We start from the raw sequence: 21681 nt of genomic DNA on the forward strand, positions 1-21681 counted from the left end.
GATACAGTATAGTTGCATCCATTATATTAAAGATGCATATTTCATCCAAAAATAGTCCATATTAGTTTAAATATGTAATGCAGTTTGCTTTATCCAGTATTTTGTGGATCAAACCGTAAAAAGCTGACCTCAGTTCATTTAAAGTGTAATTCCATGTTTGTTGAGAAAAGAACAATTCCCTCTGAGTGATTTATGCCAATTGTAAGGATAATGACAAACTTTGTTTCATATTGCTAACTTTTTCTACTCTGAAGAGTATTCAGTCTGAAAAGGACATGGTGTGCAAACATATCTTTGTTTGCACACCATGTCCTTTGCAGACTGAATCTGAATGGGAGTGTCTGGTTCATTAAAATAGACTTATATAGACTTTTGAGAAAATCAGTAAATCTTTTACAAAAGTGGGAAATTGCAGTGGTTGGACAAAAAAATGGAAACACTACATGATTTGAACGTGTGAAAGCAGAAGTTATGTAACATTCTTTTGCTTCCGCTGTGTGATGAGACACCTAGCTAACAGGTGGGAAGTCTCACTTTCGTCATTCACTGCATGCACTGCTAGCAATACTGAGTCATATCAGAGCTTACTGAGCTTCAAAGAGGGCAAATTGTTAATATCCGCATAGATGATGCCTTTGTGACTGAAATTGCCACTTTATTTGCGGTGTTGTGAGGTACAGTTTCAAAGGTTATGATGGCATATACAGTTTCCAGGAAAATGTCTGATAAGCATGGTCGACATGGTCAACTGACCAAAAAAAACAACAAGACATTGTGCAGAATTGTGACTGGGAATTAAAAAAAAAACTGCTGTAAAAGTGACTGCAGAGCTTAATCTCAGTCTTCCAAAGCCCGTGTCCTCAAAAACTGTGCGGAGGGAAATCCATAACCAAAACATTCATGGGCGAGCTGCAATTCCCAAACCATTAGTGACCGATATTAATGCCCAGAAGAGGAGAAACCGGTGCAACACCCATAAATTGTGGACTATCAATCAATGGAAGACTATATTATGGCAAAATGAATGAAGCTTCACACTGTTCCTAACCACCGGATGTGTTTATGTGTGGCAAACACCATGCCAAGCTTACAACCAGGACTGTCTTGTGCAAAGAGTAAAGCATGGTGGCATTGTAATCATGGTTTGGGCAGCCATATCTTGGTATTCTGCAGGCCCCATCATCACCTTGGTAGAGTGACTGCCAGCAACTATGTACACATCTTTGCCGACTTTGTGCACCCCATGGTGTAGACATTTTTTCCCATTTACTAAGACGATAATACTCTGGTTCGCACAGCTGATGTTGACAAACCATGGCCTGATGAGCATACAGACAAAGTCTTGAACCTTCCCTGGGCGCCGCAGTCACCAGACCTCAATATCATAGAGCCATTATGGTCAATTTTGGAGAACAAGGTTCAGGCTAGTGGTATCAGATTCCATTATCCACCATCCAGAAGTTATATTTGTTAATAACCAGGGGCATTCAGGCCGTCTTGGATGCCAAAGACATGCGCACTGCATATGTGTGTGCCATTATGGTAATACAGAAGCACAGACAAGCTGCTCGTCTGCACATTACTGTTTCAGTTTATCTAAAAAGGAGTTCTCTGCAACAATGTTTGATTTTATAGGAAGATGTTTAGCACTTCTAAAGGCCTAAGACCACAGGGAATGCAAGCAGACCCCCTAATCCTCTCCATCATCTCTGATTTCCTCTGATTGTTTCTATGATTCCATAGGAGGAGAAGGAGGAGAGTGATATACCATCCAATTTTGAGGGTCCAGCACTGGAAGAGTACTCAGCCACAATGTCTAAATCTATGGAATAGCTTTCAGCGTATTTAAAGGCCACAGGAGCCGCAGGCAAGCCTCCCTCATCCTCTCCTGCAGAGTCCATCTCTGATAGCCCTCTGACTGTTTCTGTCCTTCTGCAGAAGGAGGTGACAAGTGATATTCCATTCAATTCTAAGATTCTAAGAAGCTTAACAATACCAAATCTATCCTTGATGACACAGTGCGCAGTTGCCTTGCCTTACAGCAGCCTCTGTCAGCCCAGCCAAAGGTTACTAGCTTAGGTTGCCAAAACCTTCCCTGTACACTCACTCTTACAGCTTCTGTTCTATGGTGACTGGTCTCGTCCTGAAAAAGTCTTCATCCCTCCAAAGCATTTTGCTGAGCAGTATCCTATTGAGGAGAGTTCTTAAAAAATGTGCAGTCCCAGTCATGGAGTCTGCCATATCTGCCTTAACAAAATGTTATTAGTATTAGTTTTTTTTTTTACATACTGTCAACAGTTAGTATGCCTGATCACTGCCACACCAGCCATATGTTGACACTGTACTGCTCTGGTAGCAGTATGTTAAAAACAAATTGTGAGAAAAACAAACTTTATTTACAAATAACAAAAATTGTGACAAAACAGATTAGCATGCATATTACTAAATGCCTCAGACTCTCTACTTTCCAAAAAGGGGTCATTTGAGGGGTATTTGTACTGTCCTGGCATTTTAAGGCCTCAAGAAATGAGATAAGCAGTCAGTACATCAGCACTGATCAATTTTCAAATATATACCATAGTTTGTAGACACTATAACTTTCACACAGACTAAATAATATACACTGATTTGGGCTATATTTATCAAATAAATGTAGTAGAATATATTTTGGCCTAAAGTTATGATGAAAGATTATTTATTTGCAAAATTTTATAGCAGAAACTTATAAAGAAAAACATGTTTTTTTTCTGAATGTTTGGTATTTTTTCACTTATATAACAAAAAATAAAACAAACCAGTACTGATTAAATACCACCAAAAGAAAGCTCTGTCTATCTGAAACAAATGATACAAATTTAATTTGGCTACAGAGTTGCATGACTGATTAATTGTCGTTCAAAGTGTGAGAGCATTGAAATCTGCATATTGGCCTGGCCAAGAAGGGAGTAAAAGTGGCTGGTATCGAAGGGATTAAACAGGAATTCCAGGTATCACATTTTTTATACTGTAGAAATAAATTGGTTCAATTTGTACCAATGTAACTATACATATACCATACCTGTGTGATCCCTTTAGCAGCTGGAAATCACTGTCATAGACGCCGCTACTGCAATAATTTCCACTAGCTTCCGGGTTCCTTGTCAAGTAACTACCCTGCTGCATTATCAACACAGATCAGCTGCTAGGCACAGGTACCATTCAGAGAAATAATCTAGCAAAAGATGCTGCGCAACCCACAAACCTTTACTATAAAATAAAAATAAAGTCCAAAGTAATAAGATCTTCTACCAAATTATCCACGTGTGCTACCAAATTATCCACGTGTCCTAATATCTCCGTGCACCAATATCTTCTATAGCTGATCACCAGTGTTACTCATGCACACACCTCCAGACTAGACCCTGATGGCTAGTCAAGGGTCACATGCGATTATGTCCCATCATTTACGGTTCAAGAACTGGCCACGATTTCACTTCCAGTTTACTGGTGGGTGCTGTGGTAACGGCTCGTAGGGTATATAAGAATGTCCTGCTGCCTTGCTCCAGTCCTACTGAGGAAGCCTGCTGACTGGGCATAATGCGTATAGGAGTGGAATGAGGTCAGTCAGCGGCCATCTTGATGTCGGCAGTGGAGGTGGTGAGACAGAGAGCTGCCTGTGTTTGATATGTGCTTTACATAGCACTGTGTGTGTATTGACTTGTGAGTGTCATTTTAAATATTGAATAAATGTTTTTACTGTATGGAGAGCACTATCAGTCCCTATTCTTCTTTCATGAATGAAATAACGCTTCTAATGTGAGTAGAGGATCCGTGGAGCAGTGGGAGCCATCTTTGGTGAAGTGAATTTGGAGCCATCCTGCTTGCAGTCCGTGAAGCAGGCACAAGTGCATATGACCCTTGACTAGCCATCAGGGTCTAGTCTAGAGGTCAGCATATATTGTTCATGGGAGACGTATGCATGAGTAGCACTGGCGATCAGTTATAGAAGGTATTGGTGCATGGAGATATTGTGATACGTGGATAATTTTGTGGTACACGTGGATAATTTGGTAGAAGATGTTTTCACTTTGGACTTTGTTTTGAACTTTATTAGTATTTTATAGTGAAGATTTGTGGGTTGCGCGGCATCTTTTGCTGCATTATTTACTAAGTGGTGGAGTGAAACCACTTTATAGTGCACGTAGCAACCTTATGTTTAATTATTGATTCATATGCAATCTTATTTTTGATGAGTTTTGTTGTGTAAGGGGTATTCATGTAGTGGCTGCACTGACTGATAATTAGGTTTGGACCATTCAGAGAAAGTTTTGCATTTTCTCAATGGATGCAACGAATTCTTTGATTGGACAAGATGGACTTTCGGAGAGGTGATGTCACGCTTTCCACTTCATACAATCAGAGCATGCTTTGAAATGTACAGACATTGGACAAAATTCTGGAAACACCAGGTAAAAGAATAAAATTGTTACCTAATATGATGTTGGACAGCCTTAGACATCCAAATGGCCTGAATTCCCCTGGGAAATGACAAATATAAGTTTTGGATGGTGGACTGTCCTGTAATGTTGTTTTGGGCACTGGATATTGCCTTAGGGGCTCACTGAGTCATCTACCTGGTGAGGTCCAGTTAACGTTCTCCAAGAATCAGTGGGTACGTAGCAGCTGGAAAACTGCGAAACATGTTAGAAGTGAAAAAGAAAAAAAAAATACTTCTCTCAGAAGAAATTTTGCTTGTATTTTAGTGCACACTTCTGAGAAAATCAGTAAGCCAGTTACTAAAGCAAAAAAGGACTTTTCCGGAGGCATTGGTGTACAGATCACCTCTTGGTTGCCATGTTACATTTAAATGTTTTACATTTTTAGAAAATGGGGGCAGCTGCAGATTGAAATCAATAGCTAATTTTCAATAACATTAATTTACAAAAATGGCTTGTGTAGTAATTGTGTGTATATATATATATATATATATATATATATATATAAATAAAAAATTTTCACCAAAAGTGATATTTGTAATAAATGTAGTAATAGCATCAATATATTATTGCTAGCTTTAAAAAGGTAAACCCTCCATTCTCCAGGTAGGAACATACTTTTCTTTTGAAATATTACATTCATAGAAAGAGCATCTAACATATTTATATTCCACATACTATAATGCCATGTACCACAGTATGTCTTCTTGACTTGACAGAAGTGTACATTGTGTTTGAGCAGTGTGTTGTAAAATAGAAGACTTGTTCCTCTATCTGTTCATATCATATGCCAGGTTACGCATGCCAGTCCCAGCAAACTTTGCCAGTCACAATTTGGCACTGATAAACATGCTCAATCATTTATCATTAATACCAAGCTGCTCTCCTTCTTGGGATTGGACTTTCTGCTCTAGTGAACTAGAAAACATTGTTGATGAGAGTGCATGATACTGCCAGAAACAGCTGTATTGCTGTGATAACAAAAGTGCATGACCGCACGTTTCAAAGCCCAGGTCTACTGTAGCTTCCATATTTTTCCTTGCCTATCAAATAAACATTTATCAGAAGTGACCTGTAACCTGTTCACAGCATGAATATAAATACTGGAAACATAGCGGGTTTCCGATGAACTCTGTTAGGATCCATTTGTGTAAATTAGACTTTTTTGTGCTTTCAATAGAAGGCATGAATGTTGCAAAGGTATAATAGAAAGGGTAAAAATATATGTATGTATGCAAAATTAAAAATTTTGTGTTTTTTAGGGAGAAATTTAAAGCGAACAGTCACCCAAAAGGGGAAGTTCCACTTGTTTGCCCGCCCTTTGACACATTTTTTGGTGGTGGTAGGGGGCGCAGGTACCTCGTTTTGACAGGTATCCACTTCTGCCTGCATCGTCTAGGCGATCCCAGCGCAAGTTCACCCCCCCCTTCACAGGGTGAAGCATGGCTTGCACATGCGCTATACGAAGCTGGCTTCCTTTAGTTAAGATGCTGACATCTGGACCCAAAGCCCATTGAAGAATTGGCTCGGGTGAGGGCAGTGCTAGATCCCTGGACAGGTAGGTGTCCTTGTAATAAAATCAGCAGCTACATTATTTGTAGCTGCTTACTTTTAATTTTTTTCTCAGAAAACAAAATTTTAATAAATCATAAAAAACACATACAAAAGACCAGATTAGAGCACTATAAGTTACATTACACATTACAAACAGCAGTATACATTTGGCACTTCATCAACACACCCAAAGGTAATAAGTGCCAGCCCCATAGTAGAATATGTAAAATACATATATATAGTGTCATAAATATTATCACAGATGTGTAAATACCTGAGAGAGGGAATCATGGCACCTTCAAAGCCCTACAGGATGCAGTCTATGATCAAGTCCACTGGGGCTAATCCAGGAACCTCCAGCCAAGGGGCCCATAGCTTGTCAAATTTACCACTACAACCTTTATGATGGTAAATATATTTTTAGAGCTGAATAGTCTCCCCCATTTGAGAGATCCATTCCTTTAACGTGGGGGGATCTGTAGATACCCAATGTCGCAGAATCAGTATACGTGCCTGAAAAAGGGCTCTAGCTACTGCCTGCTTGGGAATATCCTCAATCAGAAGATCACTCAAAATACCCAAAAGACAATAATTGGGTTCTTCTGGTATCTGCACCTGGGAAACCATATGGATGGCGGCCAAAACCTCCGTCCAACTTTTAATTTTTATTGGGGGAGACTGTAGCGCCTCTTTAAACAGCACTCCAATCCTGTTTAAATAGCATGTTGCTCCTAAATGAGTTACTCAGTTTTTTGATGGATTCCAAAGTGTTCAATTATCTACTACCTCATTAAAACTCTTTATAGTGCAACTTGGAAGCTTAGTTATTCCACCAAGATCCTGCCAATGACAGTGATATACCTTGTTGGACATTATGGCAATAATGGGGATATACAGTTAAGAACAACAGTCTAAAATGGATGATATTACTGATCACTGCACTAAATGTTCAGAATACCTGACTTGCACATTCACATGCTGCCTGTGTTCCAGTATAATTGTACTTCTTAAACACTATAGATAATTTAATAAATCCTAGGGATGTCAAACAACTTAGCAAACAAAGCCTACAGTATAACCTTTGCTTTTCTTTTTCTGTGCTCTAAGGCCCCTTTCACACGAGTGGTTAGATTTCAGCTTTTAGCAGCGGTTAGAAGAACTTACCGCAGCTAAATGCAGACAATGCATCCCTATGGCTCCATTCACACACTGCGTTTAGCAATGTTTTCATAACATATGGTTTTATGCATTTAGGAAAAATAAAGTTGACTCTGTCTAGGAACGATGTACCACAGCTATCTGTACATAGTTAATCGCAGTACAAAGAAAAAAATAAGTAAACAGTTGCATTAAGAAAAGGCAAGAATTTACTACCGCAGCTAAATGCAGCCACATGTAAACGCACGTAAAAGCAGATAAACACAATGTAGAAACGCAAGTGATCTGTGTGCCAGGAGTGTGGGAATTTCAAAATTAAAAAAACCTGCGTTTACAAGCAGCAGTACAACTGCCCGTGTGAAAGGGGCCTAAGAGACCAGATCAGTGTAAATGTTGCTTTGTTTACAATCATCTTGTCTGCACTATAACTGGAGAAGAGCAGCAAGAACAAAAAAGGCACCCTTTTCATATACCTGCTGGATTTGATGGCTTCTGTAGTTTACCCATGTAATTTCTAAGGATCTGAGGCAGCCTCTGCATGAATTTGGTTAAACCTTGCTACTTCACTCATGTAATTCCAGGCAGTGGATTGTGTAAAGCAAAATGATTGTACATTTAGAGAAATACTTCATACTTTTCATGTTGTCCTGGTCTGGAGACAAATACTCTCTAGAGTATAATAGCTGAACCCATAAAGGAGCTGTCTGCCTTTAGCAATTTATGATCTCCAGTGATTGCATGATGCATTGCAGTGCAGAAACTGCAACTGGTTAATGCTAGTGAATATATTGTGTTTATTCATTAAAGGACTAAAGACTTTTCACTGTGAAAAGTTAGTATTTTTTTTAATTTAGTGAATAAAGTGAAGATGTGTATGCACAATTATCTACAAAATCAGAAAAATCCTAAATTTCCATTGCACGTTTTTTTTTTAAATTGAACATCATGACTGATGTGAACGTACAATATACATGTAAACTGCTGCATAAATTGACGGCGCTATATAAGTACCTGAAATAACTAAATAAATGTCACCTTATTCACTATGTTAAGTAAACATTCATTTTGCAAATTTCGATCAGTATATGGCCAGCTTTAGTCATCCCATGTTCTTGATATTATTTCCCTAAAAATATATAAACTTCTGCTGAATAAATCTGAGATGTCTGTACTGAACTATTACAATCTTTGAAGCTTTTCCCACTCTCCCTGTTTTAAATGAATCAAATCTTTACTTTCAGTTAATATGCACTATGATATGTTTGGAATCTGATTGGCTACTGGTACTTACATTTGTGTTTTTGTTGCACACATAGGTGTGTTTAGTTTTAGAGAATGCTAAAACTCTGCAAAAGTCCAACTGACAGCAATTATGTTTATGTCTGGTCGTTACCTGCATCAGCACCCAAAACATTCTCAACCAAGTTTCGTGATGTCTTTTGGATTGATTTTAAAGTCCTCACTCACATAGAGATTGCTATCTTTAGGAAACAGATACTTGCACATTTTCAGAAAATAATCTTGGGAAAATCAGAGGCATTTTTAATTAGAACAGGATTGCTGAAATGTAATCCGAAGAAATGTCAAATCCGTTAGATAAACAAGGTGAGGGCAAACAAAGAATACAATGAGAAAATTGTCCAAAATAATTGTGTGCTTTTTTTCTGAACAAAATAAAATCTCAAAACAATGGAGGTCATTTGACGGAAGATGGAAAACCATTTTCATAATTTTAGGTTATGCACTTTCATCTAACAAATACTTTGTTTTTTTTTCCGTTATTGGATACTGATATTTATTTTCAGTTCATTCAGTCAGACATGTTTGAAGTGTTGTCTTGTCTGTTCAATGTCTAGCAAGCAAAGCAACAAAAAAGACACTGCTGTAACTGTTACTGGAGAAAATAGGTGTATAATATGGTCGCAAGCTTTGTTTTGGTTGTAATTCCAAGTTCATCACATTCATGTTACTAAATACAGAATTTGAAGTGAATCCTCCAAGGTGAACCGTAGACACAAGAATATGAGATATAGTTACTTCATTACAGCTTTCTACCCACTTCTCTTCTCTTCTCAAAATAATAATAATAGTAATAATAATCAGCAATGATAATAAATGTGCCTAAAGTGTATGTTACCCTTAACCTAAAGTGTTACTAAACCCACAAATTAGTCATGTATATGCAGCAAAGCATGCCTGTTATACTCACTGTGGAACCTAAGGGGTTAATCCTCTGCATTGTGTAAAAAAACCATTTGATCTTTTCTTCTCTGATCCTCCCCTTCTTCCAGTGCCCCCTCTTATCTCCCAATAAGACATATCGTATGGGAGTCACTCTGCACATGCTCAGTTTAGTGTGTATTGCTAAAGAAGTCGTTTTTTTCTTCTTGAGAGAGTGCATGCGATCAGCACAGGGCCAATCAGCACTGTCTAGACAAAGGTCAGGGGTTCTGCATCCTCCTAGAGTAGAAAGAAAATTCCTCCTACAAGCTATAACCAGTGCTCTGCTGGGCACTGATAGAAGTCACAAGACTGCTCTAACTGCTGATGAGGAAAGGTATTTAGCAGTTTATATTTACTAAAATAATTGCACTTCCATGTTCTGTGTACTGTGGGAGACCAGATAGAGTGAATGCAGGGTCCTAGGTTTAATAGCAATTCATATTCAAACTAGGTGTTATGTTTTTATGGATAGTATATGCTGGTAAATCTATCCTTTTCTATTTTTATTTTTACTTTGATGGGGGAAATACCTGGTGATCCTGGTGGTTCCCCTTCTATCCTAACTCAAACTGACCAAACTAAGCATGGAAGCAAATCCATGCTGGTATGGTCAGTTTACATAGCTGTGTGCCCTGATTGGAGTTACAAGATTCTGTGCCCATGCACAGTGTGCCTCCATTTTCCATAGTCAGTTTGGCTTCCATGCCCCTATCCAGTCATTCTGTGTTGATTGATAGTGTCTTCTGCAGGAAGCTGCAATCAATAAACACAGCACGGCGAGGAGGCCAAATGGCATCCTGTAACTCCAAGCAGGTAGGAAGTGTGACGCTCATTTAACATACACAGACATGCCCCCCTTTGCAATTATAATTATACAGTATTTATATAGCGCCAACAGTTTGCTCAGCGCTGTACATTATAATGGGAGACAGTACACGAGACAGTACAGATACAATACAATACACGAGGGGTTCGAGGGCCCTGCTCCTTGGAGCTTACAATCTAGGAAGGAGGGGAGAGTGGTACAGCAGGAAATAGCTGTGGGGGATGGAGTGGTGGGAAGCGCAATGGGGAACAGTGATGAACGGAGGCTGTGTGGTCATGTGATTGCTATTTAAAGCATTTAACCAAGGTATTCAACTTTTTTAATGCAATTTAAGTTAGAAAATTAATTTTTATGTGTAAATGTTGCCTATGATACTAGTGTGTTCACAAATAATAAAGATGAAACCCAGGTAGATATAAAAGACACAAACTAATGCAGCTCTGTAATCAATAATACATCATTTAACCCCTCAAGTCGAGACACTTTCACCCCCTTCCTGTCCAGGCCAATTTTCAGCTTTCACACTTTGAATGACAATTGTGTGGTCATGCAACATTGTACCCATATTAATTTTTTAGCATTTTTTTGAGACAGATAAAAATGTATTTAGGTGGTATTTATTCACCATTGGGATTTTTATTTTTTTGCTATTTAAATGAAAAAGTCCAAGAATGTTGAAAAAAAGTGTTTTTCTATATACAAATTTGCTAATAAATAATCTTTCTTCATAAATCTTGGCCAAAATGTATTCAGTTATCTTTTTAGTAAAAAAACCCCCCCAAATTAGTTTATAACCAAAAAGTTTAATTTTGGACATCAATATTCTTTGAGAGATCTTCTTTACTCCTGCTTGGACCTATGCTCATGTTTTTTTTCCATTGGCCTCCTGCAAAGTCATTGATGTCATTTTGGATTTTTATACTTTGTCTCCCTGATGAAGCGGCCTGGTCCCATGAAACGCGTTGGAAACATAAGTAAAGTGTTAACTCCCCATAATTATGCCAATCATGATATTTAGGCTATCAAAGGCCTGATTTTGCAGTGATGTATTAACTGTGCTTGTTATCAACATTCACAAGGTTTTTTAAGATGAATGTATTATGTGCTCAATTTTCATTACAACAGTGGTGGTTTGAATTTTATTAATAAAGTTGTATTTGTCATATATATTTTACTTTAATTTTGTGGTATGGCGCCTAAAAAAACCCATGAGTTTTTTCAGTTAGGGATATGTTATTTTCAGTATCTTAGCAATAAGGGGTGTGACTCTAATAAATCCCTTTAGCAAGGGGAGGAGACTTTATTTTGGGTTTCCATCTCCCGCTCTCCCCTTTTCCTATCAATACAGTAATATATATCAACTAATCAAACTTTACCTTTTACTTTTGTTAAACATATATTGCAGTATATTAGGTTCTTTTTTTCTGTTGTCAAGTTGTCATGATTATTTTTTGCTATGTTGAAGAAAAGTAGCTGGCTTATTATCTTACAAGCATGTGAAATCTAAAACTAGGGGTGTTGCTAGGATTGTGAAAGACCTAGAGCACATTGACTAGAACACTGATGCTGCTCCGTGGTGAATGGTGGGTGTGGCCTATTTTCGCTAACAGTACAAGGGATTTAGAGCAGTATATTTGAATAAAACTTGAGCCTAATCATTATATACATTGTACACATATGCCACAGTGCCTTGAGGTTTCTTCAGGGGTTCCTTGGCAAAATGTCTAAAAATGGCCCAAAACGTGTATATAAGCCAACGGGTGGAAGAAGCCTCATCATCAGTTGAGAAGGATGATGTCAGCTGCCTGCGCAGCATCCTAGTTTGCCCCTCCCCTGCCCCTCTCCATCAGTGCTGGGATCACATTATCTCAGTGATGGATAAAAACTGAGGGAGAAGAGAAATACTGGAATACTAGTAAGTGTGTAAGGGATTTCCGGTGAGACGAATTGTGAATAGAAATGCGCATGCGCATAGAAACGGCCGGAGAAGAGTGGTTGGTTGTGCGCATGCGCGCGGAAATGCGTGATCGTGCACACGCACGCGCATGCCGAACATTGACGCCAGATGGGCTATTTAAAGAGTGCCTCTGCCCATGTTAGGTGCTGACTGGTCTTCAGCTCCCCCGTGTCCTGCTTGTGCCTGTGTGATTCCTTTGTTGCTGACCCAGCTTGTTCCTGACCTGATTGCTCTCCTGATTGATACTGGTTCCCGACTTCGGCTCTGCTGCTGACTTTGGCTTTGCTTCTGATTCTGTACCATGCTGTCCATCTGTTGAGGACCCTGGCTATTCCTATGACACTGCTCCTGTCTCTCACCCTCATGTCCTGCCTTGCTCTGGTGCACGCCTGGCAATCTACAAGACCTGCTCTGCTTGCTACTACTGTGCCTGAATCAGAAGATCATCAGTCTTCCAAAGTCGTCATCTGCAAGAGCTGCAAACAACATCTACTGGCGCTCTTGTCCCCCTGGTCCCTAGACTCCCTCTGTTCCAACTCCAGTGGGGTCAGGGCTAGTGACACAAGTGAGGCCGACCTCGTCATTTCAGTCTCCAATCAGGTACGTGACACAGTGCCAGTGTGCAAAAGTGTGTTTCCTTTGGAAGAATAAATCACCTCTAATGTTGGGTGTCCTACATGTGTGGATGTTGCTGCATTATATAAAAACTATTAGAATAGTTTTTCACATTTTAGAATGGGGTGCCTCAGGACAGTCCATAATTTTAAAAGGTGCCTCGGGACTGTCCATAATTTTAACGGGTGCCTTGACTGAAAAATGGTTGAGAAACACTGCTATAGAGTCAACACTTTTTCTGAGACTAATTTAAAGAACTTCATTAAAATAGCTGGGGACTACTTAACAACCAGCAACTGTTGAGATCATGAAGATCTTGGTCAGGAATATATACGTCACAGTATATCCACAAGGCAGTAACGTACAGAACACAGGGGACAGGAGTACAAAATGTACATAGTGCAAGGGACAGGAGTATGTAAGGCACAGGGTGCAGGGGTCAGACGTACAAAACATAGAAAGTGCCCCAGGCACAAAGTTCTCCCCTCCCTGAATTACTCACTTTAGCGTTGCTTTGTGTTTGCTCGTGACTGCCCTGTTTCCTAATGCTTTATCTTCCCTCATTTTTACTTTGAAAGCTGCTAATATCTGTCACACAGTGCTGGGAAGGAACATTCTGACAGGAGTAGAGAGCAGAGGGGTAATCTCATATGTACTGTGTAGGGATGGGCTTGATGTTCGAGTCGACTTGAACATCAGCCGTTTGTGTGTTCCTGTTCTCCCGCCGCTCCTCACAATGCACTGCGCTCTCACAGTGCATTGTGATTTGCCAAAGCAATGCACCTTACCACAAGCCAGGTGCAATGCTTTGGCCAATCACAGCACAATTGTTTACATCTGACTGGCAAATGTCAGATTGCGGCAAGTGCTCGACGGGTGTGGATAGGTCGGCAGGCGTCAGTTTTTTCTTATTTTGGAGAGTCGGCTTCGTCGTGACATCACTGGACACCATGATTGACGATGGATTACAACGATGGAACAAGTTGTTTGGCTTTTTTTTTTGTAATAAAGGACTTGTCAAGAACTGTTGTTTTGTTTTTTGTTCAATAAAGGAATTTTTCAAAAGTCTGGTTTCTTTATCTTTTACTCAATGTAACCCTTTAGTGAATGGTTAGGGGTACAAGTACCCCTTACTCATTCACAAGGGGGGGCAGCATCAGGGTGCCCCTTTCTTTAAAGGGGTACCCTGATGCTAATGAGCTCCACTGCCCGAAGTTGCCCACAACCACTGGGCCAAGGTTGTGGGGAAGAGGCCCTTGTTCCCATCGACATGGGGACACCATCCCCATGCCGAGGGCACGTAGCCTGGTAAGCCACGGGAGGGCATTTGTTCACCCAACCCCCCTTTCCTGGCCTGCCAGGCCTGTGTTCGAATCAAGTGTCTGGTAGAAATTTAGGGGGGACTCCACGCTTTTTTCCCTCATTTTGTGGAGGTGGGGTTCCCCTTAAAAATCCTACCAGGCCTAAAGTGCCTGGTATGGCTTTTAGAGGGAATTCTACGCACTTTCCCCCCATTTTTGGGAGGTGGATTCCCCTTAAAAGTCCTTTAAGGTAGAACACCACGCATTTAAAAAAAAATGTTTTTACTGTGGGGTCCCTCCTAACCTTCTTACCAGACCTAAAGGGTCGCTGTTTTTTTTAATATATGTAATAATGTAATTTTTTTTATAAAAATGTCAGTCCTTCAGCAACATGTTCTATATACATCTACATACCTGCAAAGTTGTACATATTTGCAACTTTGCAGGTAGGTTAAAGGGACTGCTCAGGCATGATATGTAAAGACATTTTTTTTTTTGTACTTTAAGCAATGAAAAATGACTGCTCCTTTAAAAACGGTACTTTTGGAAAAAAAATTTTTCCACTGACTCATGTCCCTCAGGGCAGTACCCTAGTCCCCATACCCCTTTTATGGCCAATAACTTGCATATAAGCCTTCAAAATGGGACTTTTGAATTTACAAATTCGAGTCCCATAGACTTGCATTGAGTTCGAAGTTTGCGGTCGAACATTCATTAGGTTGGCATGTTTGACCACAAATTGAACACAGGAGTGTTCGGCTCATCACTAGTACTGTGCTATCACTGTTCATTTACAGGTTGTGTGCATGGACGTGAACTTGCTGGGGTTGATTTACTAAAACTGGAGAATGCAAAATCTGGTGCAGCTGTGCATGGTAGCCAATCAGCTTCTGACGTCAGCTTGTACAATTAAGCTTTGACAATAAAACCTGGAAGCTGATTGGTTTCTTTGCAGAGCTGCACCAGATCTTGCCCTCTTTGATTTTTGTAAACCATAATTCAGTAACTCATAAAGACATTCATTTTTGGGATCAAGGCAACAAGTGGAAGGTCCCTACATATTTAAATGTAAGGTCTGGGTGGGTCCAAACCTCTAAAGGTCAATTGGATTCCTCACAGAGGTAAAATTAGCAGCACCATGTTCATAGAATTTATACATTATTTCTTTGCCTGTGTTGCTTGGGGTGCTCTACTTCTCTTCCACAATACAAAACATACATATACATTAAAGGCTTAAATTAAGAAAAAAAAAACAAAACAAAAGTCTATTCAGTCGTGCCCTGGAGCGACTATGGCGCAAAACCAAATCCCAACAAGCCTTCACCCACTACAAATCTTCCTTCCACACCTACACCTCCTCCCTCCACGCAGCCAAACAAGCCTACTTCCTGACTCTCATCAAGGCCCTCTCCTCCAATCCTTGCCGACTCTTCTCCACCTTCAACTCTCTACTCTCGCCACCCCCACCTCAGCCCAGCACCTCACTCAGTGCCCTTGAGATTGCCAATCACTTCAAAAACAAGATTGACACAATTCGCAAGGACATCGCCGCAACTCACACGCCCTCTCAACCCGTCCCCTCTCACACAGCTACCCCCTCATCCCCCCTCTCCCTCAACATAACCCGCAGGGACTTCGTTGCTGCTCAAACTCCCTCCAACCCCGTTCGCCCTCACTCAACTACCCCCTCATCACCCCTCTCCCACGGCCCCACCACTGCTCTGATCTCCAATTCCACCCCACCCTACATTCCTCATACTGAAGCCCCCCCAACACTCCACACCTTTGACCTTACTACCATCGAGGAAGTCTCCAAGATCCTCTCTGATGCCCGCCTCACCACCTGCCCCCTTGACCCTATCCCCTCACAACTCCTATGACCTCCCTTCCCCTCCATCCTACGCTCCCTCACCCACATCTTTAATCTCTCCCTCTCCTCCGGCACTTTCCCCTCCTCTCTGAAACATGCACACATCACCCCCATACTTAAAAAGCCCTCCCTGGACCCCAATGACCCGAACAACCTCAGACCCATCTCCCTGCTCCCATTTACATCTAAACTCCTCGAGCGCCTAGTCTACACCCGCCTAAGCTCTCACCTCAACGACAACAACCTCCTCGATCCCCTACAGTCTGGCTTCCGTCCCCTACACTCCACCGAAACCTCCTTACTCAAACTCTCCAACGACCTGCTAACCGCCAAACCTAATGGCCACTATTCAGTGCTCCTACTCCTTGACCTCTCTGCGGCCTTTGACACAGTCGACCACCCCCTCCTCCTCAAAAAACTACACTCCCTCGGCCTCAGAGATTCTGCTTTCTCCTGGCTCTCATCCTACCTGTCACAATGCTCTTTCAGCGTTACCTATAATGCTACCACCTCCCCCTCACTCCCCCTCTCTGTTGGGGTCCCTCAAGGCTCTGTCCTCGGGCCCCTTCTCTTCTCCATCTACACCTCCTCCCTTGGCCAACTCATACACTCTCACGGCTTCAACTACCACCTCTATGCCGACGACACACAAATCTATCTCTCAACCCCCCACCTCACCCCCTCGGTCTCCGCCCTTCTCCGTCACATCCAACAACGCCACCATCAAACCCGCCCCGCAGGCCAGAGTACTTGGTATCATTCTAGACTCCAACTTATCCTTCCAGCCCCAAGTCCAATCTTTAACAAACTCGTGCAGACTCCACCTCCGCAACATCACCAAAATCTGCACGTTCCTAACCCCAGAAACCACTAAACAGCTCATCCACTCCCTCATCATATCACGACTCGACTACTGCAACTCCCTCCTCACTGGCCTGCCTCGCCGCTGGCTATCCCCGCTTCAGTCAATCCTGAATACGGCTGCCAGACTCATTCACCTTTCCAACCTCTCCATCTCCGCCACCCCCCTCTGCCAAACCCTCCACTGGCTTCCGATTGCGCAACGGATCAAATTCAAAATCCTAACACTGACGTAGCAGTGGGTGCCCCCACAGTAAGCAACTTGCTATGGGGCACCCACTGCTCCGTGTGTCCATTCACAGCTTACAATCTAAGAGGTATATATCTATATATTATTATTATACAGGATTTATATTGCGCCAACAGTTTGCTCAGCGCTTTACAATATAATGGGAGACAATACAGTAACAATACAGTAGGGATAGGAGGGCCCTGCTCCTTGGAGCTTACAATCTAGGAAATCTGACTATACACTATTTATTTATTTCAGGTACTTATATAGCCCTGTCAATTTATGCAGCACTTTACACATATATATTGTACAGTCACATCAGTCCCTAACCCTCAAGGGGCATACAGTCTAAGGTCCTCAACCTACATTCATACATACACATATTAGGGCCAATTTAGACAGGAGCCAATTAACCTACCAGCATGTCTTTGAAGAGTGGGAGGAAACCGGAGTACCCGGAGGAAAACCACGCAGGCACAGGGGAGAACAAACTCCAGGCAGGAGGTGCCATGGCTGGGATTTGAACCAACAACCCTAGTACTGCCAGGTGGAAGTGCTAACCATTTAGCTACTGTGCTGCCCACTAGTAACATTTTGTTTTAATTTTTAGTTTAAAAAATGTTCAATCAGTTTTCTAATTATTAGTTCATTATTGACTACTGTGACGAGAAAATCCAAAGTGACAGGACATTAAATTTTCTTGAACTAACAAATTTCCAACAGTGTATGTGCTTTGCTATGTGAAAATGACATTCATTCCTAACTATTAAAAGCAAACAAAATCTTGAAATACTTTTAAGTGACAGTCATCAAGTTATTGAATGCACTGGGAACATTTGTACGAATGTTCGTACAACTATTGGTACAAACGTTTGTTTGAAAATCTATTAGTGCATGAGCAGTCTAAGGTTCAGTGTTGCAGGGAACATGAATGGCACATTCTTATCTTAAAGTGTTACTAAACCCACAACAGTAAAATCAGTCTGCATATGCAGTAAAGCATGCTGGTTATACTCACTGTGGAACATGCGGGGTTAATCCTCCGCATTGTGCAAAAGGCTTTTTGATCCTGTCTTCTCTGATCCTCCCCTTCGTATACTGTCCCCAACTCATAGTACAGAGCGCTAGGAGTCACTTTGCATTTGCTCAGTTTAGTGTTTATGGCAAGAGAGTTTTTTTTCTTTGGAAGGGTGCATGTGATCAGCACAGCTGTTTGATCCTGAATGCTCTGTTCTTCCCCTTTTTCAAGCATCCACCTCTTATCTCCTGATAAGGCAGACTGAACATAGGCATTCTGCACATGCTCAGTTTGGTGTGTATTGCTAGAGAGTTTTTTTTTTCTTGGGAGAGTGCATGTGATCAGCACAGGGCCAATCTGCACTGGTCAGACAGAGGTCAGGGGTTTTGCATCCTTATAGATGTGAATGAAATCTCCTCCTACAAGCTTTAACCAGTGCTTGGCTGGACACTTCTAGAAGTTACAAGACTGCTATATACTGCTGATGAGAAAAGGTATTTAGCAGTTTATATTTACTAAAATAATTGCATTTCCATGTTGTGTGTACTGTGGGAGACCAGATATAGTGAATGCAGGGTCCTGGGTTTAGTAACACTTGAAACGTAAAACGTTAAATATTTTTAATGGTACAAATGAGTAATTAACAATAGTAACTTGTTTTTTTCTGTTGGATTTTCCCCTTTCTCACAGAGTGCTGATAATTCCAATGTTTCTATCATTGCTCAGAATAAGAAATGCTTTGATAATGACATCATTTGTTCAAAAAATCTTGTCATCTCTGTGGGAGGCACTGATATTTATTTTACTGACACGTCAGAAAAGCAGATTAGAGTGAGTAGATCTTAGTATGTTTCCTTTAAATATCTGTTATTTAGCTGAGATTCAAGATACTCACTAATATGGTTATTTTTCTATTTCTGTAGAGACAATTTCGAATACAGCATGGATCTTCTAGATATCAGCATTGGAAGGCTGGGTTTTACACAGTGGTGCACTTTCCAGAATTAGACATAACAATATTATGGGATAAGAAAACCACAATCCATGTTAAAGTTGGACCTCGGTGGAAAGTGAGTAGTGGTAGTTGCTTGCTTTTCAACGTTTTTATTACTACAACATTTATTTCATAGTTATGGAAAAAAGGAGAACCATTTTTATAGCAGTCTTAATTCAGTATTGAGTACACCCAAAAGCATGTATTAAATTGCCATCTACCAATCCTTATGTGTATTGGCTGCATTAGTTTTCTCCTTTTTTAAGGTTTTCTCCTTTTTTAAGGCTTCTTTTATGTTTGTGGTACTGCTTACCACAATCTAAAAAGCGATCCGTGGTGGAAAGCTTTTCACAGGGTGGTATAACAATGGCTGACAACCATTCAGGAGACACTACTAAAGCATTCCAAAAGCCTGTCTCTTTTTTTAACTTATATTTTTAAATTTCTGAATGGCAATTTTCAATTGCAGGACTGTGATGCAACTGCAAGCTGAGCATTCGGCTTACAGATGTGGTGTGGCCCCATTCAACTCAATGGGCTAGTTTGTTGGGTGGTGCTGCCTGTCAAACTCTGCACCCTGAGTTAAAAATGCAGTGATTGCAAAGCAAAGTATTATGTTGATCTTGCCAGTAATCTGTTCTTTTCTTTAACAGACCATCTTTCCAGCAAAAGTGGCAGTTAGAATTCTGGTACAAACAGGGGCGGACTGACCATTCGAGCACTCGGGCACTGCCCGAGGGCCCTGGGTCAGTAGGGGGCCCCATGAGATGCCCCTGGTACCTTTTTCATAGGCTTTTTTGAGTGTGGGCAAGGACACAGGGGCCCCATGATCCCCTATTGCCCGGGGGCCCCATGAGTTGTCAGTCCTCCCCTGGGTACAAACAGGGGTTCTTATAACAGCCAGCTTTTTATTAATTTAGGGCCAGTTCATACCACAAAAACACATTCTGGATGTGTTCTGGTTGTGTTTTTGTGTACAATTCACACCACATTCAGTTCTGGTGTGTTTTTGATACATATTGCTGTGTTCCAGTCAGGGGCGTACTGACAACTCATGGGGCCCCTGGGCAATAGGGGACCATGGGGCCCCTGTGTCCTTGCCCAAACTCAAAAAAGCCTATGAAAAAGGTACTAGGAGCATCTCATGGGGCCCCCTACTGACCCCAGGCCCTCGGGCAGTGCCCGAGTTTCCAAATGGTCAGTCCGCCCCTGGTTCCAGTACAGTTCTGTGCCAAACAAATGTAGCATTTTTAACTTTTTTTCTGCACTGGAAACTGACTGGAACTGACTGCACCGGTGTGAACTAGAGCCTTGAAATACATAGAAAACACTGTGCATGCATTTTTGATGCAGAAAAAAAAAACGCACTGGACTGCATCTGGTGTGGACGAGCCCTAATAGAAAACCTTTATCCCAAAAGGGAAAAAAAAAAAACATTTTGCATAACTGCTTAAATTGGAACAAACCCTCCTATAGTTTTCAGCCAAGGAAGATGCCATCTTAGCCTTTATTTGATCTGCAAGTGCCATGGTGCTGCACATTGATCAGGTATGACAGCATTTGATGGTTTGAATGTTTGCTTGCTAGCACAAGCAAATGTGACAGCATTCCCAACATGGCGGGAATGTAACCATTTTTTTTTAAACTGTTCAATAGAAGATTTAGTTCCATTTTAAAAAGTGTAAGCTGGAGTTTAGCTTGAATTTGCTGTTCAAGTCCATCTAAATTTGCTAGTGCATCTAATGAGTGGAGACACCCTACTGTGCTGGTTAAACAATAGTTGTTCACTCTTTTGTCCGGCAAAAGATTTCATGTTTATCCCTTTGGATATTGTTGGATGAACTGTTGTGATTGGCTATTGAAAGCTGTGTACCAACAATTATCGTATGGTCGCTCCGAAAACTATTATTATCATCCAATTATCTGATCGTGTGTATGGGATATAAGACAGGTAGCATGTTGCTGACTCTTTTAACAAAATAAATGGTTTTGTATAATTTTTATTTAAAGAGGAACTTTTGAAATGGGATTACTTTATACACTTACTTTGGGTCAGTTTAGCTTCCACTGATTGGCCGTGGTGAAGAGGCACATGAATGACATCTCTGCCTCAGCCAATTAGAGGAAGTCTTGTACTCAATGAAATAATACAAGGGTTATCCTGAGTGGTGGATTTACCAGAGCAGGAGACTTTCTTTATTCAGCACACATAGGTGAAGTTGCTGGAGCACTTGCTGACACAGGTGCTATGTATGTAGCATAGGCTACAAAAGAAAATTACAGACTCATCAGCAGCAGCATGTAAGTTGTACCTGTTTAATTCATGTGGACCGTGCTGGCCCACAGTAATAAAAAGTAATCCAATTCTTGGAGTTCTTCTTTACATTTTTTAAAGGTTATGCATTTTAAATTACAAAGAATTCCCAGAGCTCTGCTGGGTAGCTAAAAAGACACTCCAGCAGTAATTATGTGCATTTTAGACAGGCTGACTCTTACTAAAACCTGGAATGTATCTATCTGATGTTATCAGTGGGCAGCACAGTGGCTAAATGGTTAGCCCTTCCACCTGGCAATGCTTGGGTCGTTGGTTCAAATCC

General features: G+C 41.0%; 1 protein-coding gene across 1 annotated transcript in view; it reads left to right on the forward strand.

The window, feature by feature from the left end:
- Window positions 1-21681, forward strand: part of OTOGL (otogelin like) — a 204650-nt gene that overhangs the window by 84998 nt on the left and 97971 nt on the right. The window contains exons 25-26 of the mRNA XM_089652693.1: window positions 18781-18921; window positions 19014-19160. Coding sequence (XP_089508819.1) covers window positions 18781-18921; window positions 19014-19160 — 288 coding nt within the window. The remainder of the gene's footprint in view (window positions 1-18780; window positions 18922-19013; window positions 19161-21681) is intronic.

This window comes from Staurois parvus, unplaced genomic scaffold, assembly GCF_062004578.1.
Source record: "Staurois parvus isolate SC_StPar_1 unplaced genomic scaffold, SC_StPar_1.0 ptg000025l, whole genome shotgun sequence".
In the NCBI taxonomy this organism is placed as follows: domain Eukaryota; kingdom Metazoa; phylum Chordata; class Amphibia; order Anura; family Ranidae; genus Staurois; species Staurois parvus.